General features: G+C 44.5%; 1 protein-coding gene across 38 annotated transcripts in view; it reads left to right on the top strand.

Moving 5' to 3' along the window:
* Nucleotides 1–27445, top strand: part of LOC129857963 (ankyrin-3-like) — a 218627-nt gene that overhangs the window by 140607 nt on the left and 50575 nt on the right. For 26 of the 38 annotated variants that reach the window (XM_055926959.1, XM_055926893.1, XM_055927039.1 and 23 more), the window contains 14 exons: nucleotides 513–611; nucleotides 1118–1216; nucleotides 1404–1502; nucleotides 1633–1830; nucleotides 3120–3218; nucleotides 4269–4367; nucleotides 13287–13484; nucleotides 17206–17304; nucleotides 17960–18058; nucleotides 18399–18497; nucleotides 18727–18822; nucleotides 19782–19854; nucleotides 20084–20140; nucleotides 23651–23774. In XM_055926959.1, coding sequence (XP_055782934.1) covers nucleotides 513–611; nucleotides 1118–1216; nucleotides 1404–1502; nucleotides 1633–1830; nucleotides 3120–3218; nucleotides 4269–4367; nucleotides 13287–13484; nucleotides 17206–17304; nucleotides 17960–18058; nucleotides 18399–18497; nucleotides 18727–18822; nucleotides 19782–19854; nucleotides 20084–20140; nucleotides 23651–23774 — 1538 coding nt within the window. Of the gene's footprint in view, nucleotides 1–512; nucleotides 612–1117; nucleotides 1217–1403; nucleotides 1503–1632; nucleotides 1831–3119; nucleotides 3219–4268; nucleotides 4368–13286; nucleotides 13485–17205; nucleotides 17305–17959; nucleotides 18059–18398; nucleotides 18498–18726; nucleotides 18823–19781; nucleotides 19855–20083; nucleotides 20141–22130; nucleotides 22732–22898; nucleotides 23335–23650; nucleotides 23775–27445 lie in introns of those variants that run through there. The other 12 variants (XM_055927031.1, XM_055926821.1, XM_055926856.1 and 9 more) reach the window with 6 other exon arrangements.

The following is a 27445-nucleotide window of genomic DNA, read 5'->3' as shown; positions in this document are numbered from 1 at the left end:
CAGAGACAATGCACGCCCATCCCTCAGTTATGTGCCATTCACAACAACACAGTGGGTCGAGCTCTCATAAAGCTCTCGTATAGATACTCCCTTCAAATGGCTTGTGTTTGATGATCTGCAGAGCTACGTTTCTGGGTATGTTTCTGTGTGTGTTTGTGTTTGAGAGTGCACATATGTGTGCGTGCCTGTGTGTGTGTTTTGAGAGAAAAGACTGATTTGGGACACATCACTGAGTATGTTGTTATACTTTGTGGTGACTGAAACTGTGGTTATGGTCACTCTGAGGTTTACTGGCAGGAGAAACTGTGTGGATAATTGTTACACGACTGTGGCATAAAACTTCGTTAAGGTTTACAACACGAGCTTACTCTCTCACATGTTTAAACTATTACATAAAAAATAGGGGTAAAGGGAAACTGCCATTTTCTTTAGAAACTAGATCTGTGCCAAAATACCTGAGGAGTTGAGTAGTTTCTGTTTCTAGACTTGGTTTTGTGGTATTCTGTTTCTAGAACGGCTTCACCCCGCTTCACATCGCCTGCAAGAAGAACCGCGCCAAAGTGATGGAGCTGCTGCTGAAACACGGCGCATCGATCCAGGCTGTGACCGAGGTACGCTAGGGTTAGAAGGCTGGGCTGGGCCTGGGGTAACACACAGGGCGTTAGGGGTAGGAGGACAGACTTGGCTGGGAACTTCAAAGATCATAGACAAATTAATAATTTAGTTTAGGTACAGTTGAAAATAATTAATGTGAGCATTTCTCTTACTATAAGACAGAAGTGTCAAACTCATTTTGCCTCATGGACTGCATTTGGTCTTCAACGAGGTCTGTAGGGTGGCACTGAAAATGTGTTATATTTCCTTGGCGTCAAGATTTTCAAAACATAGTCCCTTATCCATCGTTTTGGGAATTTTCCACGCTCCCTGACTGTCTAGGTTTCATTTCAGTGATTATTAGCAAGCTGGACACAGTAAAGAAACTGTATGAATGTAGGTCCATTACCATTTCTACACAGTTTCGATTTCAGGACATATGTTTGACACCCCTGTTTGAAGGTATACAGTATAGTTGAACCCATGCTATTGATTGGTAACTATCATTGTGATTTGCTTGCAGTCTGGACTTACTCCTATCCACGTGGCAGCCTTCATGGGACATGATAACATTGTCAACTCTCTGACACATCACGGAGCTTCACCCAACACCACCAATGTGGTGGGTGTCACACTACACTCAGCTCTTCAGAAATTCAACAAAAAATGATAAGCTAGTCAAAATTGAGTAATACATACATACATGCAGATTAACAATGTCTGTCTGTCTGTCTGTCTGTCTGTCTGTCTGTCTGTCTGTCTGTCTGTCTGTCTGCCTGTCTGCCCGTCTGTCCGTCTGTGTGTTCCAGAGGGGTGAGACAGCGCTGCACATGGCAGCACGGGCGGGTCAGGCAGACGTTGTGCGATACCTGCTGCAGAATGGAGCTAATGTGGAGACCAAGGCCAAGGTGAGCAGGGGTCAGGGAGCCCTCCACACACACCTTCGTGGTCTAACTGGGTTGAGAACCGATGTGGTGTCACTTTGTTGCACATTGTGAAGAGAATGGACAGAATATAATAGTATTTGTCTCCCCCCAGGACGACCAGACGGCGCTGCACATCTCTAGCCGGCTGGGGAAGGCTGACATCGTCCAGCAGCTGCTGCAGCGGGGGGCTTCTGCCAATGCTGCCACCACGTCAGGCTACACACCCCTCCACCTGGCTGCCCGCGAGGGCCACGAGGACGTAGCTGCCATGCTGCTGGACCAGGGTGCATCGCTCTCAGCCTCCACTAAGGTCTGTGTGATTAGGTTAGGGTCCAACCAGAAAATTAAAAGCAAGCACTCACAAATAACAGTTCAACCATGGTCGTTGTAGTTTAGTCAGTTGAGGATCAGCAGGTTCAGGCTAAGGACAGTGTGGATTGAACATTTCTACCATTGATTGGAGAACAATAGTCCTTTTGAAGATGCTTTTCCTCATCACTGGTGTTTATTTTTCATTTCCTAAACCTTATCAGGATGAAAATGACATGGAAGCTAATTTCCTTACGCTTTTACACATGTAATTGAGCTATGATCTTCTTGAAGGTCAAATAAGACCTTGGGGAATTGGTGCATTTGTACGTGATTTTGTGCCTCCGTCTCTCTCTCTCTCTCTCTCTCCAGCTATCTCTCTATCTCTCTATCTCTCTCTCGCTCTCTCGCTCTCTAAAACACACACTATATCTGAGGGGACAGTACCTTAGATACCATAGCTGTCCAGAGGCATGACGTCAAGTCATAGTGGGACCAGTTGATTGGCTGTGATGGTACTGCACAGTACAGTGACTGCAGAGGGCGCCAAACAGCCAAACCAAACACAGTCATTTTGTTTTAACAATAATACCATTTAATGTTTTATTTATTTATTTAAACTTTATTTAATAACTAGGCAAGTCAGTTAAGAACAAATTATTATTTACAATGACGACCAACAATAAGTATAATTCCTTTGGAGATTTTAGAAAATAGAGAAAAGCCCCTGAAGAAAAATAGGCCATAACAGGACATCACAATTGCATGGCAATATTGAGTGTGTATTACAACATTAGGAAAAATTAGGCCAAACGTTGCTGTGCGTGATATGGGAGTTATCTGTAGGAGTTCCACATTCCTCTGGAAAATATGACCTAATTTCTTAAAATACCCTCCCTAACACAGAGGGACTTCGCCAAGATTAACATGATCACATTATACGCTATCCTTTTATAGATGACGAATAGGATATGAAAAACAGACCCAGTGACATCATTTCTCAGGTTATCGCAACCCACTGAGCAAGCCAAACACCTTTCCCACCCACCATACTTCCTTTCACATGGCAATGAAGCTAAAGTGAACGAGACCCTACTATAAGGTTATTTAACAGTATGCCATTGCAGTGTCCCCGTCTGTTGCTGTTTGCAACATTGCAGAACCTTGCACATCTTGAATGCACTTCAGCTCTCATGTTTAACAGACAGTGCTGTCAGTTAGGTCGTCAGAGCAGGTCTGTTGTCCCTGGCTGTCTTATGTTGATGCCTTGTCTCCTGATGTCTTCTACAGAAAGGGTTCAGTCCTCTTCATGTGGCAGCCAAGTATGGGAAGATGGAAGTGGCCAGCCTGCTTCTTCAGAAGAAAGCAGCTCCAGATGCAGCTGGAAAGGTAGGATATGTGAGAGCAACTCTTGAAGTACAATAACATTCACTTGGCAATTTGAATTGCTTCTAGTTCTATGGGATTGTTTGTGGTGTTTGAGACCAATATAATTCATTCTAATAGAGTGAGTGAGATAGTAGAGGTCCACTCTCCCCTTCCCTCTGTTGGAATGGATGTCATACGACATCCTGTAGGACTTTGGTCTCCTACCATGGTATCACCTGCGTCTTTCTGAAAAGGAGCAGAACCCTACTGGAGATAGACTGTAGGAGCAGCAGCGGGACTGAGGGAAATCATGATTTCTCCCAAGACGGCACAGCAAACAGATGCTTGTCTTCCACTAAAACAATTTTTTGCATAGTTGTTTTTTTTCCTCCTGTTGACACCCACTCATTCATTCTCTTCTGAGACACACACACACACACACACACACACACACACACACACACACACACACACACACACACACACACACACACACACACACACACACACACACACACACACACACACACACACACACACACACACACACACTTATAAGGAGCCTACTGGTAATAATTATGTGTCAGATCAGTGTCTGTGTCCATCCATCTGAAAGTGCTAAATATAAAAGCAAGAAGGTATCATAATGAAGATGGAGTCTCCTAAAAAAAACTGTTTGTGGTTTAACAGTGCTTGGTGGTGTCACGCTAAAACAAGTTCCCATCTAATGGTGTATCCACACTGTAGCAAAATAATATGCAGGCTGTCACGCACACACAATAACATAATTTGGTTTCCTGGGTGACTGTATATCACTATAAATATATTTTCTGTTGAATATATTTCTGTTGAAATATTCTTTATTTTGCTAGTTGTGTGGATGCACTGTAAGTGGGTTTCATTCAGCTTTGTGTGCTCAGTGGTGTCACACTAAAACAGGTCCCCGTCTGAGTGGGTTCCATCAGCTCCATGGCTTTTCCGTCTGTTCTGATTATGTTCTGGCTTCCCCCCTGCTGATGCTTTGGTGTTTGTTCCCCTTCTAATGTCGTGTTGCATGTGTGTGTGTTTTAGAGTGGGCTAACTCCACTGCATGTAGCTGCTCACTACGATAATCAGAGAGTGGCTCTACTGCTTCTGGATCAGGGAGCATCTCCCCACGCCTCCGCCAAGGTACTTCACTCAAACACACAATGTCATACACAGTCAGCATAATGGGACTAGTACCATACTGATTTGGATTCATTGATCTGATTACAGTTTTTTTAATTGCTTTGGTACAATTTTCAGAAGTATGTGGTGAATTTTCTAAACTCTTAGTACAAAACTCCAAACTGGTAACACTTGCAACACAGCCAGTCTCGCATTCAACACCTTTCATTCTGCATTCATTTTGTTTGTAGACATCTTGCGCCACACAACCATTGATCCAAAATATACGTTTAATCACCAAAATAGAGCATAATGATATATTCTCAATTTAGTTATTTTAACAAGCAGTTAATCCAATAGCAACAAATGCAACATATTGTACAGTCTCAACGTCAACATTGAAGAGGCGACTCCGGGATGCTGGCCTTCTAGGCAGAGTTGCGAAGAAAAAGCCACATCTCTGTCCAGCGTCTATGTTCTTTTGCCCACCTTAATCTTTTCTTTTTGTTGGCCAGTCTGAGATATGGCGTTTTCTTTGCAACTTTGCCTAGAAGGCCAGCATCCCGTAGTCTTCACTGTTGATGTTGAGACTGGTGTTTTGCGAGTATTATTTAATGAAGCTGCCAGTTTGAGGACTTGTGAGGTGTCTGTTTCTCAAACTAGACACTCTAATGTACTTGTCCTCTTCCTCAGTTGTGCACTGGGGCCTCCCACTCCTCTTTCTATTCTGGTTAGAGCCAGTTTGCGCTGTTCTGTGAAGGGAGTAGTACACAGCGTTGTACCAGATCTTCAGTTTCTTTGCAATTTCTCGCATGGAATAGCCTTAATTTCTCAGAACAAGAATACACTGACTAGTTTCAGAGGAAAGGTCTTTGTTTCTGGCCATTTTGAGCCTGTAATTGAACACACAAATGCTGATGCTCCAGATACTCAACTAGTCTAAAGAAGGCCAGTTTTATTGCTTCTTTAATCAGAACAACAGTTTTCAGCTGTGCTAACATAATTGTAAAAGTGTTTTCTAATGATCAATTAGCCTTTAAAAGGATGAACTTGGATTAGCTAACACAACTTGCCATTGGAACACAGGAGTGATGGTTGCTGATAATGGGCCTCTGTACACCTATGTAGGTATTCCATAAAAAATCAGCAGTTTCCAGCTACAATAGTCATTTACAACATTAATGTCTACACTGTATTTCTGATCAATTTGATGTTATTTTAATGGACAGAAAATGAGCTTTTCTTTCAAAAGTAAAGGACATTTCAATGTGCCGCCAAACTTTTGAACGGTAGTGTATGTTTCGATTGAAATCATTGCATGCTTCATCTATGGCCTGAAGGAGGGTGGTACACTTGTGGGGAAGGCAATCATACATCTTCCAGCTGTATTGTAATCGTCTATTGTATTGTAGTGGTCCCACTGGGGTCACATACCAAAATGCGTGGACTGTTGACACTTTGGATAAAAGTCTGCTATGTAAATGGAATATATCACGTTATTACAGTACTGAATTCTAGAGCAACCTCATTTTGGACAGATGTTTACTGTATACGGGATGCATTTCTTTCTTGTTTTGGACTTTCTGGATTATTTGCGTATTGGTATTATATTGATATTGTATTACTGCATTGTAGGAGCTAGAAATACAAGTATTTCGCTGCACCTGCTGTAACATCAGCTAATTTGTGTACGCGACCAATAAACTTGAATTTCATTTGTGACTGAAGTAAAATCATAATAGTTACCTAAGGTTTAAGTGATCATCAATTAAGAGCAGTAGGATTAAGTAATGGGAACATGTATTTTTAATGAAAGTGAAGAGAATCATATCAAAATTAATGAAACATTGCATTGCGAAAGGCAATGACTTGATATGAACCTGTATTGCAATGTGGAACATGTATTTGTAGATGAAACACTGATCAAGTTTGGTGAAAAAGTGACTGATTTTGTCTGTTTGACTTAGTCAATTGAAAATGTGCTAAGAGTTTTGAAACAACTGTCTTTTTGATGATGTGTTTTGAGTTTTGTATTAAGTGTTGTGAAATGCACCACATACTGTAACGCAGGCATAATGTAGATTTTTGACCTTTTGGTCCACAGTGCCAGCTGATAAACATTACAGTACCAGCTTATAACGAACTGATGAACCATTCATTCGTTTGTATTTTTATACTCTTAAATGTGTTTATGCTTGTTGTCTCTTGTCCTTGACCTGTCTTGTCTTTAACATTGTCTTTGAGAGTTAGGTTTAATCTTTGGATTGGCTTAACTTTAAAGACATCTAGTAGCTGAAAGAGTACACTTCAGTAAAATGTAGATCATGCTACAAACGGATTGTTTTATTAACCAATGATGATGAGAACAGGAGAGGGTAGGAGGGATTTAACTTCCAGTGCTGTCTTTCAAAGAGCAACCATGGATGATATAGGCTAGTAAATGTGCTATTGTGTGACAGGATTGAGTGCTAAATTGACTGCTTCATTCTGCTTGTTTGTCAAGACTGTCACAGCCTTCTGTGTGGTCCCATAGAAAAGCATGGTAACTTAGTTACTGCTGTTGTTGAACCGCATAACAGTTAGACAAAGCTCTACGTGTGCCAGAGTGGACCATGCCCAGTGACTTAGGGTCACCTTTTGGTTGGCTTGTGGTCGTACAGGCCCTGCTGTAGTGTTGGAAATTATCCACTTACATCCAATACTTACATCCAATACAACTGTCTTGGATGAAGGAAGCCTTGTAAAACAATATTTCTCTCTCTTTCTATTCACACCCCTTGACTTTTTCCACTTTTTTGTGTTAAATAGTGGGATTAAAATGGATTTAATTGTCTTTTTTTTTGGTCAACAATATACACAAAATACACTAATGTAAAAGTGGAAGAAAAATGGATGGAAAATAAAACACTAATATATCTTGATTAAATAAATATTCAACCCCCTGTGTCAATACATGTTAAAATCACCTTTTGCAGTGATTACAGCTGTGAGTCTTTCTGGGAAGACACACTTGGATTATACAATATTTGCACATTATTCTTTAAAAAATCCTTTAAGCTCTGTCAAGTTGGTTGTTGATCATTGCTAGACAGCCATTTTCAAGTCTTGCTATAGATTTTCAAGCCTATCTAAATCAAAACTGTAACTAGGCCACTCAGGAACATTCAGTGGTATTCTTGGTAACATTCTTGGTAAGCAACTCCAGTGTATATTTGGCATTGTGTTTTGGGTAATTGTCCTGTTAATAGGTGAATTTGTCTCCCAAGCAGACTTTGTTCAGTCTGGAAAGCAGACTGAACAAAGTTTTCCTCTAAGATTTTGCCTGTGCTTAGCTCTGTTCCGTTTCTTCTATCCCCAAAAAACTCCCTTGCCAAGGACAAGCATACCCATAACATGATGCAGCCACCACTATGCTTGAAAATATGAAGAGTGGTACTTCGTGATGTGTTGTGTTGGATTTTCCCCAAACATAACGCTTTGTATTCAGGACAAAAAGTTCATTTCTTTGCCACATTGTTTGCAGTATTACTTTAGTGCCTTATTGCAAACAGGATGCATGTTTTGGAATATTCGTTTTCTGTACAGGCTTCCTTCTTTTCACTGTCATTTATGAGTATTTTGGAGTAACTACAATATTACAATAACTACAATCCTCACTTATGTCCTATCACAGCCATTAAACTATGTAACTGTATTAAAATCAAAATTGGCCTCATGGTGAAATCCCTGAACAATTTCCTTCCTCTCTGGCAACTGAGTTAAGAAGGGCCCCTGTATCTTTGTAGTGACTGGGTGTACTAATATACCATCCAAAGTGTCTGCTTTTTTTACCCATCTACCCAATAGGTGCCCTTCTTTGCAAACCATTGGAAAAGTCTCCCTGTGTAACGGTCCTGACCTGTTTTATGTTGTTTTTGTATGTGTTTATGGTCAGGGCGTGTGTTTTGGGTGGGCAGTCTATGTTTTGTATTTCTAGGTTGGGTTTTGTGTTCGGCCTGGTATGATTCTCAATTAGAGACAGGTGTGTATCGTTTGTCTCTAATTGAGAGTCATACTAAGGCAGCCAGGGTTTCACTGGGGTTTTGTGGGTGTTTGTTCCTGTGTCAGTGTTTGGGCCACACAGGACGGTTGAAGGTTAGTCACGTTTGTTGTTTTGTAGTTTTGTAGTGTCTTGTTTGCTGTTTTCATTAAAAGTATGATTAATCACCAATCCGCATCTTGGTCCGATCCATGCTCCTCCTCGTCTGAGGAGGAGAACAACAATGACTGCCTTTACAGAAACACCCACCACAACAGGACCAAGCGGATTGGAGCCGGAGGAAAGGAACTAAAGCAAGGGAGAGAAGAGGAATGGAGTTGGGAACAAATATTCAACGGAGAAGGACCCTGGGCTAAGGTTGGTGTGAATCGCCGCTCGCGGGAGGAGAAGAAGGCAGCCACAGCCCAGGAGCGGTGGATTGAGGAGGCAGCACGTATGAGAGGCTGGAAGCCCGAGAGGCTCACCCAAAAATTTCTTGGGGGGGAAAAAGGGGAGTGTGGCGAAGCCGGGATGGATACCTGAGCCAACTCCCCGGGCTTGCCGTGGAGTAAGAGGGCGTCGTACTGGTCAGACACCGTGTTATGCGGTAAAGCGCACGGTGTCCCCAGTACGCGTGCTTAGCCCAGTGCGGGCTATTCCACCTTGCCGCACTGGGAGGGCTAGGTTGGGCATCGAGCCGAGTGCCATGAAGCCGGCCCAACGTATCTGGTCTCCAGTACGTCTCCTCGGGCCGACGTACATGGCACCAGCCTTACAGGTGGTGTCCCCGGTTCGCCTGCATAGCCCAGTGCGGGCTATTCCACCTCGCCGCACTGGCAGGGCTACGGGGACCATTCAACCTGGTGAGGTTGGGGAGGCTCGGTGCTCAAGAGCACGTGTCCTCCTTCACGGTCCGGTATATCCGGCGCCACCTTCCCACCCCAGCTCAGTACCACCAGTGCCTACACCACGCACCAGGCTTCCAGTGCATCTCCAGAGCCATGTTCCTCTTCCACGCACTCTCCCTATGGTGCGTGTCTCCAGTCCAGTGTCTCCAGTTCCGGCACCACGCACCAAGCCTCCTGTGCGTCTCCAGAGCCCTGGACGCACTGTTCCTTCTCCCCGCACTCGCCCTGAGGTGCGTGCCCTCAGCCCGGTACCTCCAGTTCCGGTACCACGCACCAGGCCTAGAGTGCGCCACGTGAGTCCAGTGTGCCCTGTTCCTGTTCCCCGCACTCGCCCTGAGGTGCGTGCCCTCAGCCCGGTACCTCCAGTTCCGGTACCACGCACCAGGCCTATAGTGCGTCTCAGCCGGCCAGAGTCTGCCGTCTGCCTAGCGCCAGAGCCGTCCTGCCATGACCAGCCAGAGCCGTCCTGCCATGACCAGCCAGAGCCGTCCTGCCATGACCAGCCAGAGCCGTCCTGCCATGACCAGCCAGAGCCGTCCTGCCATGACCAGCCAGAGCCGTCCTGCCATGACCAGCCAGAGCCGTCCTGCCATGACCTGCCAGAGCCGTCCTGCCATGACCTGCCAGAGCCGTCCTGCCATGACCTGCCAGAGCCGTCCTGCCATGACCTGCCAGAGCCGTCCTGCCATGACCTGCCAGAGCCGTCCTGCCATGACCTGCCAGAGCCGTCCTGCCATGACCTGCCAGAGCCGTCCTGCCATGACCTGCCAGAGCCGTCCTGCCATGACCTGCCAGAGCCGTCCTGCCATGACCTGCCAGAGCCGTCCAGCCAGGACCTGCCAGAGCCGTCCAGCCAGGACCTGCCAGAGCCGTCCAGCCAGGACCTGCCAGAGCCGTCCAGCCAGGACCTGCCAGAGTCCCTCAGCCAGGACCTGCCGCCCCTTATCCCGGTGCCGCCCCTTATCCCGGTGCCGCCCCTTATCCCGGTGCCGCCCCTTATCCCGGTGCCGCCCCTTGTCCCGGTGCCGCCCCTTGTCCCGGTGCTGCCCCTTGTCCCGGTGCTGCCCCTTGTCCCGGTGCTGCCCCTTGTCCCGGTGCTGCCCCTTGTCCCGGTGCTGCCCCTTGTCCCGGTGCTGCCCCTTGTCCCGGTGCTGCCCCTTGTCCCGGTGCTGCCCCTTGTCCCGGTGCTGCCCCTTGTCCCGGTGCTGCCCCTTGTCCCGGTGCTGCCCCTTGTCCCGGTGCTGCCCCTTGTCCCGGTGCTGCCCCTTGTCCCGGTGCTGCCCCTTGTCCCGGTGCTGCCCCTTGTCCCGGTGCTGCCCCTTGTCCCGGTGCTGCCCCTTGTCCCGGTGCTGCCCCTTGTCCCGGTGCTGCCCCTTGTCCCGGTGCTGCCCCTTGTCCCGGTGCTGCCCCTTGTCCCGGTGCTGCCCCTTGTCCCGGTGCTGCCCCTTGTCCCGGTGCTGCCCCTTGTCCCGGTGCTGCCCCTTGTCCCGGTGCTGCCCCTTGTCCCGGTGCTGCCCCTTGTCCCGGTGCTGCCCCTTGTCCCGGTGCTGCCCCTTGTCCCGGTGCTGCCCCTTGTCCCGGTGCTGCCCCTTGTCCCGGTGCTGCCCCTTGTCCCGGTGCTGCCCCTTGTCCCGGTGCTGCCCCTTGTCCCGGTGCTGCCCCTTCTCCCGGTGCTGGCCGCTCATTTAGGGGATGTTAGTTTTAGGGTGGTCATTGGGAGGGGAAGACAGAAGCGGGGAGTGACTATGGTGGTGTGGGGACAGCGTCCAGAGCCTGAGCCACCACCGTGGTCAACTGCCCACCCAGACCCTCCCCTGGACTTTGTGCTGGTGCGCCCGGCGTTCGCACCTTGAGGGGGGGGTTCTGTAACGGTCCTGACCTGTTTTATGTTGTTTTTGTATGTGTTTATGGTCAGGGCGTGTGTTTTGGGTGGGCAGTCTATGTTTTGTATTTCTAGGTTGGGTTTTGTGTTCGGCCTGGTATGATTCTCAATTAGAGACAGGTGTGTATCGTTTGTCTCTAATTGAGAGTCATACTAGGCAGCCAGGGTTTCACTGGGGTTTTGTGGGTGTTTGTTCCTGTGTCAGTGTTTGGGCCACACAGGACGGTTGAAGGTTAGTCACGTTTGTTGTTTTGTAATTTTGTAGTGTCTTGTTTGCTGTTTTCATTAAAAGTATGATTAATCACCAATCCGCATCTTGGTCCGATCCATGCTCCTCCTCGTCTGAGGAGGAGAACAACAATGACTGCCTTTACACCCTGGTCTTTTTGGTTGAATCTGTGCTTGAAATTCACTGAGGGACCTTACAAATAATTGCATATGTGGGGTACAGAGATGGGGAAAAACACTATTATTGCCCACAGAGTGAGTCCATGCAATTTATTTTGTGACTTGTTAAGCACATTTTTACTCCTGATCTTATTTAGGTTTGCTACAACAAAATGGTTGAAAAGTTATTGACTCAAGACATTTCAGTCTTTTATTTTTAATTAATTTGTAAACAATTGTAAACAATTTGTCAAATAATTCCACTTACGGGGTATTGTGTGTAGATCAGTGACACAAAATCTAAATTTAATTCATTCGAAATTCAGGCTCTAACAACAAAATGTGTAAAAAGTCAAGGGGTTTGAATACTTTCTGAAGGCACTGTAAATCTGTGTTAACAAGGTACAGTCAGTGTCTCTTGTCTAATTTCAGTGTTTTGGAAATAAATTAAATCTTCTCTTGGAGGCTCAGGCTTGGCTTGGTGAGATGTTGAGATTAAAAGGGTTATAAGTCACATGACAGAAAACAGTTGATGTGTTTCTCAGCTGCCTGCCCTTCTGGCTTCAGTCACAGCAGAAACGCACGCACGCACGCACGCACACAGACAGACAGACAGACAGATGGAAAACTGTAAATTTATACAGTCTGGAAATCTTTGCCAATGGCCTGAAACAGTCTTAGAATACAAAAATCAAATCTGATTTAATACACGTAGTCGTACTATGTCATCAACTGTGATATGATATGCTTGTTATCATGGTATGAACTAATATTACTGCCTTGCACTGAGTTACCTTATTTATTATATGACAGTTGAAGTAGGTGTCAAGAGCTTGTCTCACTTTTCCATATCTGCCTACTGCATCTACCCACGGTCTCAGCTCTGTCTGCATTACACCCCCACTGCCCTGCACTCCTTGGACTTTTCATGGCGTTAAAGCCTCCCTGTAGTGTCATACCACCAGTGGAGCTCCTCTAATGGTCCTCCCCAGGGAAACCCTTTGGGAATGTTGGGATGGATCCGGCTTTAACATCCAGCCAAATACTCTTTTTCTGTCTGCCTGGCGCTATTGTTATTTAGTAGTGTGTGTCTGGTGAAGGGAGAAGAGGGTGAAACATGTAGTTTCTGTTAACATCATCCTGGTGGTTGAAATTTGTCTGACAAGACTATTTCAATTATATCAGTAAAACTAAAGATATCGCTAGGCTTAACAAGGCCTTAAATTAAATATTGCACCTAGCTAAGATTATGGAATGTCTAGTGTACTGTGTGTTATCATCTCTTTATCTAGAACCCTAATGAGGTCCCATACAGATAAATATTTGGAAAAATAATAGAAGAGAGTAGAATAGAGCAGGGGGCATAAATACACTGTAATTTTAACTTAAAAACTGCAAATGGCACGATCTGCCCCATGGCAAAATGTGTAGAATTGCAAGAAATTAGCTTAAAAACTGTTAAATGCCCCAAGGCAAAGTGTTCTCTCTGATGGCAAGAGGGCCTTTAAAATCTTCTTTGACAGGGCCTGAGACTTGATTTCTCCGGTCATGCACTGCAGAAGTCATAGCAAAATGCTTGTATGCTATTTTCATCGCACTCTAAAGTAAGAGTTGTGTTCTGATATTATGAGGGGGTCCCTGATGAATTTGTTATCACAAAAGGGGTCCCGATGTGAAAAAGTACCCTGGAATAGAGTACACTCAGAGAGTGCTGAATACCTTTCCCCTGTGTCTCTTCTTCTTAGAATGGCTACACACCCCTCCACATAGCTGCCAAGAAGAACCAGATGGACATAGGGACCACGCTACTGGAGTACGGGGCGGACACCAACGCTGTGACCCGCCAGGGCATCAGTCCTGTTCACCTGGCTGCACAGGAGGGCAGTGTGGACCTGGTCTCTCTGCTCCTCACCAAGAACGCCAATGTCAACATGGGCAACAAGGTAACACACACACTGTGTATACACAGAGAGACAGACATACAAAGCACACATACAGCACACTATACTACATTCACATAAACACACACACACACGCAACAAACACACACTCTCACCTGGCCTCACAGGATGGTAACTTATGTGGAAATTACATTTTTACAGCTCAACACTCATAGGCCTCAACACCCATCAGTACCTTGGACACACACACACTCAGACTTTACACTACTGTTCACATACACACATGCACTACAAGATGGCGCCGACAGACATGGTCGCCCTGTTTCTAGCTCCTAACCAACTTTGCTGTATATTTTTTTTACATTATTTACTCAAAACTTTTCTTGAATTATTACCGACAGCTGAAAAAGAAAATGGATATTAGATCGGCAGTCACTCACCAGGATTTCGACCAGAATTTTTTATTCCCTGAATTGGATTCTTTGTTTGAACTTCCTGAGGCAATTCTATTAATCCTGAGGGCTGCTCCAAGTCGCCGTCACCAAAGAAGAGAAACACAGAGTAGGCTCTTAGTCAGAGTAGGCTCTTAGTCAGGAGGTGTGCATACCGTTCACCGCTTCCGAGTATATTACTCGCTAATGTTCAGTCCCTGGACAATAAAGTAGACGAGCTCAGGACGAGGATCTCCTTCCAGGCAGCCACCAGGGATTGTAACATACTCTGTTTTACTGAATCATGTCTCTCTCCGCATATACTGTCCCCATCCATTCAGCCAGCGGGGTTCTCCGTCCATTGCGCGGACAGGAAGAAAGAATTCCCTGGGAAAAAGAAAGTTGGAGGTGTATGTTTCATGTTTAACTACTCATGATGTGATTGTGGTAAAGTGCAGAAACTCAAATCCTTTTGTTCTCCCGACCTGGAATACCTCACCATCAAATGCCGAACACATTACCTCCCGAGAGAATATTCCACTCAAGGAACTACACTGGACTTTGTGCAAACTGGAAACCGTATATCCTGAGGCTACATTTATTGTACATGGGAACATTAATAAAGAAAATCAGGAAAACGCTACCAAAGTTTTCTCAACCGATCTCCTGTGCTACTCGCTCATCGAGCACTCTTGACCGTTGCTACTCCCCCGCCCGCCCTTTGGCAAAACAGATCACGCCTCCATTTTGCTCCTCCCCTCCTATAGGCAGAAACGTAAACAGGAAGTACTTGTGTTAAGGACTGACCAATCAAAATTTGCAGCATTCGCACAAAACTGAAAGTGTGAACCACCGCATTAAACCACGATAAAATGACTGGGAACATAATCTGTACAAACAGACTAGCTATGCCCTCCGCAAGGTAATGAAAAAGGCAAAACGACAGTATAGGGACAAAGTGGAGTCGCAATTCAACGGCTCGGACATTAGACGTATGTGCCAGACAATCACGGGTTATAAAGGAAAAGCCAGCCACGTCGCAGACACTGATGCCTTGCTCCCGGACAAGCTAAACAAACACCTTCTTCGCCGCTTTGAGGAAAACACAGAACCTCCAACTCAGGCGGACGCCGCTCAGATGGACTGTGAGCTCTCGTTCTCCGTGGCCGACGTGAGTAAGGCATTTAAGCATGTTTATCCGCGTATTCCAAGCCACATCATCAGAGCATTTGCAGACCAGCTGGCTGGAGTGTTTACGGACATATTCAATCTATCCCAGTCTGTTATTCCCATTCGCTTCAAGATGTCCACCATTGTTCCTGTATCAAAGAAAGCAAAGGTAACTGAACTAAATAACTATCACCCTGTAGCACTCCCTTCTGTCATCATGAAGTGCTTTCATGAGGATCATATCACCTCCACCTTACCCAACACCGTAGACCCACTACAATTTGCATACCGCCCCAACAGATCCACGGATGACGCAATCGCCATCGCACTGCACACTGCCCTCTGCCCTCTGCCCTATCTCATCTGGACAAGAGGAATACCTACGTATGTAAGAAAACTTTTCATCGACTACAGCTCAGCCTTCAACACCATAGTGCCCTCCAAGCTCATCACTAAGCTCGGGACCATGGGTCTGAACCCCGCACTGTGAAACTGGGTCCTGGACTTCCTGATGGGCCAACCCGAGCTGATGAAGGTAGGCAACAACACCCCCACCACATTTAACCTCAACATGGCCCCACTGTGTGGTCACGCATGTCTCCAACTCAATCATCAAGTTTGCTGACGACGCAACAGTGGTAGGCCTGATTACAAACAATGACGAGACAGCCTACAGGGAGGAGGTGAAGGCCCTGACGGAGTGATGCCAGGAAATATAACATATTCCTCAACGTCAACAAAATGAAGGAGCTGCCTGCCCTCCAGAACTTCGACATCATCTGGTGTCACAGGAAGGCCAAGAAGATCATCAAGGACCTCAGCCACCCAAGCCAGGGCCTGTTCACCTCACTACCATCTACAAGGCAGAGACAGTAAAGGTGCATCAAAGCTGGGACAGAGAGACTGAAAAACAGCTTCTATCTCCAGGCCATCAGAATGTTAAATAGTCACCACTAGCCAGCCTCTGCCCAGTACATTGCCCTGATCTTAGTCAGTGTTACTAGCCAGCTACCACCTGGTACTCTGACCTGCACCTTAGAGACTGAAGCCCTATGTACATAGTCATTGAACACAGGTCACTTTAATTATGTTTACATACTGTTTTACCCACTTTATATTTTTATACTGTTTTCTAGTCAAGGCTCATCCTATATAACTACTATATTTCTTCATTTCTTTATTTTTGGGGGATTTGTGTGTATTGGGAAAGGGAAAGGGGGATACCTAGTCAGTTGTACAACTGAATGACTTCAACTGAAATGTGTCTTCCGCATTTAACCCAATATTTTACCCAATCCGAGAGGTGCGGTTAGGTATTACTGCACTGTTGGATTTAGAAACATAAGCATTTCACTGCACCTGCGATAACATCTGATAACAATATGTGTATACGACCAATTAAATTACATTTTTTATACGATTTGACAATCACAGACACGTGTAACCAAAGGCACATACACAGACATACCAGCTTTTCTGGGGTTGATTTAAGCCCGCTAATATTAGCCGAGAGGGCCTGTGTCATCGTAATGAGCACTAGTTGAAGGCAGATTAACACTTCTCAGTCCAGCACCATCATTAGCATAGTGGATCAAATCAAATCAAATGTTATTTGTCACATGAGCCGAATACAACAGGTGTAGAAGACCTTACAGTGAAATGCTTACTTACAAGGCCATAACCAACAATGCAGTTTTAAGAAAATATTTACTAAATAAACTAAAGTAAGCTAGTAGACCAGTGACGACAACCTCCGAGCGCTGCCTGAACAGGGAGAGGAGCCACCTTCGGTGGAAGTCGTGACAGGATTAGACCACAGCTGAGTCTCTCATTTTCACTGATGCTTTTCACTGAGTTCAAAAGCAGCCGCAGGATTTAAAAAATATTTTCAAAACAACCTCCTTGCTATCTAACGTCCTATCCCTGTCACTTTTTAAAAACGTGGTTGAATAAAGAGCCTTTGCTTTGACAAAGCTGTGATCCCCCCCCACCATGGAAAAGGCATTCTAACCGTGTGTGTGTGTGTGTGTGTGTGTGTGTGTGTGTGTGTGTGTGTGTGTGTGTGTGTGTGTGTGTGTGTGTGTGTGTGTGTGTGTGTGTGTGTGTGTGTGTGTGTGTGTGTGTGTGTGTGTGTGTGTGTGTGTTTATGCGCGCTCTTTCAGAGCGGCCTCACACCACTCCACTTAGCAGCGCAGGAGGACAAAGTCAACGTGGCAGAAGTCCTGCTCAACCAGGGGGCGGACATCGACCCCGAGACAAAGGTGAGGGTCACGCTGTTTCTACGGTAACCACAGGGAACAGACTGTACAGACTATCACAGTGAAAGACTGTGGGACAAAGAGATGCCCTTGATTTCAACTCTCCTCTGTCAATCATAGACCAGGGGTTATAGATGGTTACTTCATGTGTTTAGAATAGTGCATTACTAAAGTGATAAAAGATAATCACCTGCCCACACACACACACCTTTCTGCAGCACTGTGTTCTCAGGTGTGCCATGAATAAAGTATAGGAGGACACCTGAGTGACAGGTGTTTGTGTCTGTACATACGGCACTACCAGTAACCGCCCATTGTCAACCTCCCCCCATAGCAGGGACACAGACAGAGGCCTGCAGAAGCTCAAGGTTACACAGCACAAGGTTACACAATGTGTTTGGGCTGACAGCACACTGGTTTACAGCCAAGGCTGTTCATTCATTCATCTTTTCTATCAGGTGTGTCTAATAGAGAAGTGTTATTAAGTTCTTGATGAATAATAGTAATTTTGTGTCACACTTGGGTTAAGTTAATGTTAGGTACGTCCTATTCACACAAGGGCTGTGACATCACAGGATGAGAAGTAACAAGCTCACACCTTCATTTCTTCGTCTCTTTCGTTCCCCCTCTCTCTGTCCCTTTCCCTTGGGTAAAACAGATGGGATACACTCCGCTGCATGTGGCTTGTCACTATGGCAACGTCAAGATGGCAAACTTCCTCATACAGAACCAGGCCAGAGTTGATGGCAAAACAAAGGTAAACAACTGAAGATCTCTCCCATGTGGTGTTCATTTGAGCTTATTTACTTTTGTCAGGTTGTGTGTGTGTGTTATTTCACCTCCCTAACACTCTCTTTGTTTTGGTCCCACTCTCTCTCTCTCTCTCTCTCTCTCTCTCTCTCTCTCTCTCTCTCTCTCTCTCTCTCTCTCTCTCTCTCCCTCCCTCCCTTGCTGCCCCACTGTTTGTATTAATATTTTCTCCTCCTCGTTTTTCTCTTTGCATTCCCCTTTCCTCACTCCCCTCAATTTCTCCCCGTCTCATTCTTTCTCTCACTATCATCCCTCTCGCCATCCCTCCCTTTCTCCTCTGTCCGCAGAACGGCTACACGCCCCTCCACCAGGCGGGGCAGCAGGGTCACACCCACATCATCAACCTGCTGCTGCAGCATGGAGCCTCGGCCAATCAGCTGACCGTGGTGAGTGAGGCACCATAGGAAAACCTGCTGTCTCAGCAGCTCTTTGACAGACGCCCCAGTCAGCAGGGATACACAGAGACAAATAGAGCAGAACTGTACAACATACATTGTATACTGTACATACATACACATACACAGCACTAATGTGTCCACAATAACAAAGTAAAAACACACACATATTACAACCTCCTATCCTTTACACCTCCAATTCTTCTCCCCCTCTTTACAGAACGGGAACACAGCCTTGTCCATTGCCCGTCGCCTTGGTTACATCTCAGTGGTGGACACTCTCATGCCGCTGACTGATGAGAATCTGACCTCTGTGGTAAGACCCCAAGTCTGTCTCTTTGTCAGTTTGTCTTTGTTTGTTTGTTTGTATGTTTATCTTTCTGTAAGTTTGTTCGTCTCTCTGTTTTCATTTGGACCAGTGGGGCCTAGCCCCATTGTTATCGCTTGTCTTTGTCCAGTGAATATTGCTTCTGGCACTCAATTTGACTGTAAATCTCAATTGGTGTATTGTACTCATTGATGAGTCTACTCACCTGGCATGAACACAGGCCATTATCTGATAGTAATTGAGCAAGCAGACACAGCAGCAGTGGAAGACTTGAGTTGTGTTCCTTTGCTGTACTGGTAGCAGGTATAGATTACGCATTATGCACACCTAAACACTAGTCCAGTTATCACACGTGAGACACCTTGCAGTGCGTACTGTAACGTGCTGATCTCTCTTTGTGTTAATGTGTTATGGTAATGCAAAGCAAATATCGATTTGCATTCCTAGTGTATGTATGTAAAACAAATGAAAATCCAGACTAGTGGTCTGTCTCTATGTACAGTATTTGTTACAATCATCTGACCATGTGCTTGGAGTTCACTAACCTTATGTGTTCATCTGTGTGTGTGGTGATTTATAAGTACAGAATAAATTAATAAACATTTGTTCATTCCTCTGATGAAATTGGGCTGAATCCTAACATGAGGTCTGAAAATACTGTACAACTCAAACCTTGAAATCACTGGATGAGTTACTAATGTGTATCTCAAATTAGTACTTGGCCCTGAAACAGTATACACGAGTAACTGCATGTGATTCCACAAATTCTCTCGCACATGTTTAATAATGAATCTCCTGGTGCTCCTCAAATAGCCCCTGAGACCTGATCTGTCCACGTGTCAGGAGGGATTTATTAATAGTGACACCCAGGGCCAAGCAGAGGTCACTGGATACAGTAGCATTCATCTACATTACTCATGTCTCACTCTTTCCTCTTTTATCACCAGACTACGACAGAAAAACACAAAATGAACGTCCCCGAGACCATGAACGAGTTTCTGGACATGTCTGAAGATGAAGGTATGAGTATATGTGACGATGTGACTGTTTCAAAACTTCCCTGATAACCTAAGCCGTGCATTCCCCCATGAACTGACAGTGAAATAGTGTGTTTGGATCCTCGCCAGTTAGGGTTGATCTGTGTTTTGTGTATGCAAAGCATGTGTGGATGCATCTCATATTTGTGAAAGTGTGCCATTTGACGTGTCTTATTAACATCCGATTTACTCTATGTATTCAAATCACACAGTTAAGGCTAATGTGCCGGAAATTCTCAATGAGGACTGTATTTCAGATGTTGACGAAGGTATTTGCCCCATTTTTCTACGCAGTAGTTTTATGTATGTTTCACTCTTTTCACGTAAACCCATTCCTTCACCTGCGCCTCACCCGTTGGAAACCGAAACCAACTCACCACATTGCTGATACATTGCTTCACTAACTGTCTGCTGTTGCTTGAGGTTTGCCTGGCTATCTGGGACATAATAGCCAGAACACACCTCTTTCTCTCTGCTTACTTTCACTGAAATCCAGCTTTCTCTGAGTACCTTGCTTGAGCTATGTATCCGCAGTTGATGTCACTGGCTGAATCATTGTCTCCAAATGTAAATCAGCAGAGAAAGTAAGCACTGGACACAAATTAAGTTTGTGTGTGAGCTTTTGGACTTTTCTTTTGCTTGCGATAAGATATGTTAGGTGTGACCTATCTGCAGTCATTCTGGTTACACTGCATGTAGCTAAGTATTCGGGCCCTAGAGCAATTTGCTATAAAGGATAGGCCTTCCTTCTGTAAAGCTGAATTAACTTGTGTCTTTTCCCACATTCATTATGGGTCATTTAACTTTGTTGCCAAAATACCATGCATGGTAGTTACATGGTATTTCAATATATTTGGTAACAATACAATCATTATTATACATCACTTTCAACTACACAGAAACTGTACATGCAACAACTGAAATAGTAAAGTGTATGGGACAAATCAAGTGTTGTTACATGTTAACTGACCTCAAGTTGCATTTTTATGCTGAGTGGATGGACGAATACCAATCTATCGGTAGTTGTTAAGACAAAACTTAATATCATAGAACTGCCCATTTCAGTTATCACCAAGTGTTTGGGAAGCAATAAACGGACTCCACTGTAAAATGGATGAGTTTTTCCATGGAGTGTTGCAGAGGAAACTGTAGAGAGGGGTGTCGGGTTTCTGTGTCAGATGATACTGCTGGACTCAACAAGTTCCACACACTCACCTGGCGACTGATCAGAGGTGGTGCTTACTATGTCTACACTGGGGCTGATAAACACATACTGCAATGTTTACTGCTCTCAGTGTTCAGGTTATCATCACAGTTTACTACGTTGCTAAATGGCCTTAAGTGTAAGACCAACCAAGGCAGCTATGTTGAAAAGTATTACTGAACAATGGCGTTACATCTGGCCATACGTTACACCAGTAATCCTAGACAGTCAGTCCACAGTGCATGTCATAGTCTGGACAGAAAAAGTTTACATCTCTCCAAATCTCTTTATCTGGAGGGCAATCTAATTGGCCGTGACAGGTCACTCCTGTCCTGCTGTAATCAGAGTGGCACGCTGATTCCATTACCCGTTCCTTAGATCATGTCTAAAGTCCTCACAGCTTTCTTCTGGGATCAGTGTCCATGGTACAGACCCTAGGTAGAAAATAACAATATATATATAGTACCAGTCAAAAGTTTTAACACACCTACTCATTCAAGGGTTTTTCTTTATTTTTTACTAATAACGCCAAGAGTGTGCAAAGTTGTCATCAAGGCAAAGGGGGGCTACTTTGAAGAATCTCAAATATAGAATATATTTTGATTTCGTCTAACACTTTTTTTTGTTACTATACATGATTCCATATGTGTTATTTCATAGTTTTGATGTCTTCACTATTATTCTACAATGTCAAAGGTTTGGACACACATACTCACTCAAGGGTTTTTCTTCATTTTTACTATATTCTACACACACATATATATATATATATATATATATATATTCAGCCTAGTATAACCACAGGATATAAATCTATATGAGTGTAAAAGTGGTCACCAGTCATAATTGTTGCCTAATTCTCCCTAACACCCAAACTACAAAAATGTGTTGATTTAGAGGAGTAATAACTTGAAGTGTAGGCTACTTTGAGATACAAAACGATGCACCAATTATCAGTTTTGGTCCACCCATTTGGAATGCAGACAGATTTCCACCGTCCACCCCCTCCTCAGGAAAAACAATCCTGGAGGGGTTCCAGTGGGTTGTCCTTCAAAGCCTTTTTCTCCCTCCAGTCTCACCAAACGGAGTTTATCCCCGTCCTAAAATAAGTACCTCTCTATCCCTCTGCCGCTGTGTTTTTGGTGCCATTCTGCCTGCACATTGACGGAGATGCTAGTTTATCCGGACGGATAGACTTTATCTCCAAATCCAATGAGATGAGCTTTCACTGAGCCGACTAGATGCATTAGCAAAGCAAACTCTCTTGTTCCGACCTTAAATGGCTTCCACTTTTACTTTTTCGCTCAGGGATTTACTCTACCGGGAAAAGTCTGCATAGTTTGAATTTTGTTTGCAGCACGAAACGGAAGAGCAGCGGCAGGGGTGCAGTTCGCCCCTACACTAGCAACAACTGCAGCAGTTACAATAAGTAGGCTTTCGGGTAGTAGTCATTTGCTGTAAAATAGCCAAACCTGACAGTTCAACCTCGGACCTTTTTTCAGCTGCAACCACATGACTGCATGGGATTTATTTTCTACCTCATTCGTCTCGCTCTGGATTTATTGGGGGAAGTTATTCTGTTCTGCGGATAATTGGAATATAAAGACCAACACGGGAATCTAATAAGAGTGGTGACAGACATGGCAGTTTTTCTATGTAAGTCATAAAGGCTAGGCTGTAGTTTATGGAGAGCTGCTGTCGAATGGATTTTACACAGGCAATTGGTGCATAAAGCCATTTCGTAGTTGTGTGGCAGAATGCAGCACTATTCCGTTGAATATTGTAGGCTACAGGGTAGCTGAGGCGGGAGCCGTGTGAGAGAGAGCAAGCTGGGAGAGGGAGAAGATAATTGTTCATGCTGGCTTGGCTTGCTATGACGTTATATTCTTCAGTAGTCCACTGCATTAGCTTTGAAAACCCTACTCACGTTTGATGTTATACAGTCAGTGAGCGAATTGGGACCGTATTTGAATCAAATGTAGCAAAGAGCTGTAGCGACATTGCAGCCCATCTGAGCAAGAGTGCGGCAGGGGTAGGACTGCTGGGGGGAGGGGCTGCGGTGGAAGAGTGAAGTGTTTGTTGCAGGCTGGAGTCGGGGAGAAGGGGATAGATTGTCGCTTCAAGGACTGCTGTCTTATTTCTCCTTGATAATCGAGTTGCTCTCGCGGCTTGAGTTCTGCTAGCGTTTAACCCTCTCGCTTTTTGGCTTTAGTGTCAATACAAACTGCGTTTGGTTTTACTGGACAGGAGAGCTATGCTGCAAGTAGCTTTTCTCTATCTCCAAGCTAATGGACTTCGTTAGCCTGTGAATAGATTGTAATGGATTTATTACTATTGTCATTCATTTCAAGTAGCCTAGTGCTGAGTAGCTGTTATTTAGTTTCACTATAGCCCAATGTGTAGCCCACCAACTGAGCATAGGGCCTAGTAGACTTACTGGTCCACTAGTTATCAGACTGACACTGATCAATTATTCAAGGCCTCTTATAAAGCTGTGGTAGGGTTTTTCTAGGAGTACCACAACGCTCTTTTACCGGATTGCCTTTGAAATATTGATGAGGGACTTTTCCACCAGGTGAGGATGCAATGACCGGAGACACTGACAAATATCTGCGGCCCCAGGACCTCAAGGAGCTGGGGGACGACTCTCTTCCGCAGGAGGGCTACATGGGGTTCAGCATAGGAGTCCGCTCAGCGAGGTATGTGACCCTATTATGACATTATATGCTCTTGATTGTGATGTCATGTTTGGCATTGCTACTGTGTTTGTTCATTCTATACACACCGGTTTAAGATGTGCTGATGTGTTGATGAGATGCTGTACGTATGGGAGCAGTGAAATTCGAAGAAGTAGTGGTCACCTAAGTTTTCTTCATAATAACACATGTTATAAAGATGTAATGAATATGCAATACTGCTGGTTCAGCATGACATCATGATTCAGTCGTTTTTAATTTTTTACGGGCCATAGCGGGCCTATTGTTTACCGTCACTGATATCTACACTTAAATTGTACAGTGCGTTGGGAAAGTATTCAGACCCCTTGACTTTTGCCACATTTTGATATGTTTCAGCCTCATTCTAAAATGGATTAAATAGATTTTTCCTCATCAATCTACACACTACCCCACAATGACAAAGAAAATCTTTGCACATTTTTTCAACAAAAAAAACTTAAATATCACATTTACGTAAGTATGCAGACCTTTTACTCAGTACCTTATTGAAGCACCTTTGGCAGCGATCTTCTTGGGTATGACGCTAGAAGCTGGGCACACCTCTGTCAGGTTGGATGGGGAGCATCTCTGCACAGCTATTTTCAGGTCTCTCCGGGTTTAAGTCCGGGATCTGGCTGGGCCACTCAAGGACATTCAGTGACATGTCCTGAAGCCACTCCCTCATTGTCTTGGCTGTGTGTTTAGGGTCGTTGTCCTGTTGAAAGGTGAACCTTCGCCCCAGTATGAGGTCCTGAGCAATCTGGAGCAGGTTTTCATCAAGGATCTCTCTGTACTTTGCTCCATTCATCTTTCCTGACTAGTCTCCCAGTCCCTGCTGCTGGAAAACATCCCCACAGCATGATGCTGCCACCACCATGCTTCACCGTAGGGATGGTGCCAGGTTTCCGCTAGACATGACGCTTGGCATTCAGGCCAAAGAATCCAATCTTGGTTTCATCAGACCAGAGAATCTTGTTTCTTATGGTCTGAGAATCCTTTAGGTGCCTTTTGGCTAACTCCAAGCTGGCTGTCATGTGCCTTTTACTGAGGAGTGGCTTCCGTCTGGCCACTGTACCATATAGGCCTGATTGGTGGAGTGCTACAGAGATGGTTGTCCTTCTGGAAGATTTTCCCATCTCCACAGAGGAACTCTGGAGCTCTGTCAAGAGTGACCATTGGGTTCTTGGTCATCTCCCTGACCAAGGCCCTTCTCCCTCGATTGCTCAGTTTGGCCGTTTGGAAACAGCATGCACCTGAGCTCAATTTTGAGTCTCAAAGCAAAGGGTCTGAATACTTATGTAAATAACGTATTTCTGTTTTTATTTGTAATACATTTTCTCTTTGTCATTATGGGGTATTGTGTGTAGATTGAACAGGATTTGTATTTATTTAACCCATTTTAAAATAAGGCTGTAACGTAACAAAATGTGGAAAAAGTCAAAGGGTCTGAATACTTTCCAAATGCGCTGTACATTCTGCCTTTGGTCAGATATGTATACATTATTTCCCAGTACAGTATTCAAAGAGAGGATAACTTGCTGTAGGCTAAGAGTTGAGTGCCCAGCAGAAAACTGGCAAGTTTGGCTGAAAATACATCACCACATTAGATGAGTATTGTGTATCCCACAGCACATCATTGGCCATCTATTGTGGTGCCCCTGACAGCTGGCAAATGCATAGTGATGCTTGACCGACTAAAAACAACAACAGTGTCAGCCTGTCAGGAAGCAGCACACTGTGGAACAAAACAGCCCAGAAAACAGAACCACTGTTTGTCTCATCATGAAATAAGTGTTCAATCAGCTTTTAAGCAATAATGGATGTCAGATTTGTATAATGTTTATCACATCATGTCACAAAGTCAATATGAGGCGTGACCTCACTTCAGCTCTTCCTTGTTTGATCAATCAAGGCAAGGGGTTTGAATTGGGCTGTGCCATTTTTATAGTCTCTAGAGAAGCGTTCAAAGGTTACAGTGATGACTGTTCAAATCAAGTGCTTTCTCTCATAAGGTATTGCATCTAGTGTATAAACTATGCCATCATTTACTATCCTGTATATTATGCTATGAGAAACTTCTATCATTCTTCTGTTATTTTAATTGCAGAGTAAACCGGTTGAATATGTGTGGTGAAAAGATATTGCTGGATATGTTATGCTTTATTATTTCAGTCAGTTATTGTATTGATTGATTAATGTACTGTGCTGAGCAGCTTCTTTCTTTTCCCCTTACCTTTCTGTTTATGACGTCGGCCTTGCGTGGTCTGCGCATGGACTCTCTACACACACACACACACACAGAGAGAGAGAGAGAGAGACTATGAGCCCAGGCTTGGAGCATGCCCCATGCAAAAGCAGAGCATCGATGTCACATGAAAATAAAAACACAGCACCTCTGCTTTGACGTTTTAAAATGCTTTGCTTTTCACCACTCTACTTTTCTTTTCCTTGTTTCTTTCTTGCACTCTGTCTGTTTCTCACTCTAGCCCTAGGATCAGGTAAGAGCAGAAAGCAAATTTCACAAAACACATTTCTCTCCCCTGACCCATCCTCATTGTGACGTCATGAACCATTGTCATTCTTTGTGTGGTATATTTACACAGTTTATTGGTGACTTATTATTTGGAAAACTTATTTTGAGCTCACTAACATTTTCCATTGACACGTTCACCTTATTTTCTCATCAGTAAATAGAAACCCCTCATCATTTGCAAATAAACCAAGTCATATTTAACACAAGTTATGAATAGAGTAGACATGAGAAAATAAAAGCGACAATTATATGTTGTGACTTAATAATGACATGTGCTTGTGTTTAAGTTTATTAACCCAACTTTTTGTATAGTGGTGTGGTTTGAGGTGACACCCTGCCCTTTAGATTTTTTTTAAGGTGCCACTTTTTGTAACTTCCAGGGATCAATATGTTTCAGTCAATTTTCAATCAATTTGACATATTTTAATCCTAAAAAATGACCTATTGCTTTAAAATGACCTACTCTAGTATGCGGAGATGGAAACTTCAAGGCCAAAGAATGCCTTGTTATCTAACAATCCCACATTGACCTATCTGACAAATAACAGACCAATAGCAAGCACAAGCACACACACACACAGCACACACACACACACGGATACACATTTTGCCTTGGAACTATATAATAAATGACAGAGTAAGGATGATCGAGCAACGATAGCAATGATCCGCACAACCAAGTCATTGAGCTGACTTAGATAAGCAAATATTCACTTTCTTTCTAGATCAAATAACACTGCCTCATCTTAAAATGTGGAGAGAGAGTGAGAGTGAAAAAGAGAGGATGAGAGAAAGCAGTGAGAGAAATGTGCAACGCAGTGTTCAGAATAGCAACGAGGGAAGGGGTGAGGGACAGAGGCAGATTGATCAAGGCCACTGAGAGGTATGAAATGGTACATAAAGAAGCCGGAAGGAGAAAGTGAGGGAGTAATAGAAAGGAAGGGAGAAGGCTTCCACTAAGTGAAAATGTCATTGTAAACAACTCTGTACAAATAAAACAAAATGAAATTGAATTGGCGAGAGAAAGATTTGGGGAAAGGAGGAAAGAGAGAGGGAAGGAGAGAGGAAGGGAAGCTGTGAAGAGAAAACACAGGCATCACCACAGAGAGAGTAGGCCAGG

This window comes from Salvelinus fontinalis, chromosome 1 (genome assembly GCF_029448725.1).
Source record: "Salvelinus fontinalis isolate EN_2023a chromosome 1, ASM2944872v1, whole genome shotgun sequence".
NCBI classification, from domain to species: Eukaryota; Metazoa; Chordata; class Actinopteri; order Salmoniformes; family Salmonidae; genus Salvelinus; species Salvelinus fontinalis.
This window is presented reverse-complemented; position numbering and strand designations above follow the sequence as displayed.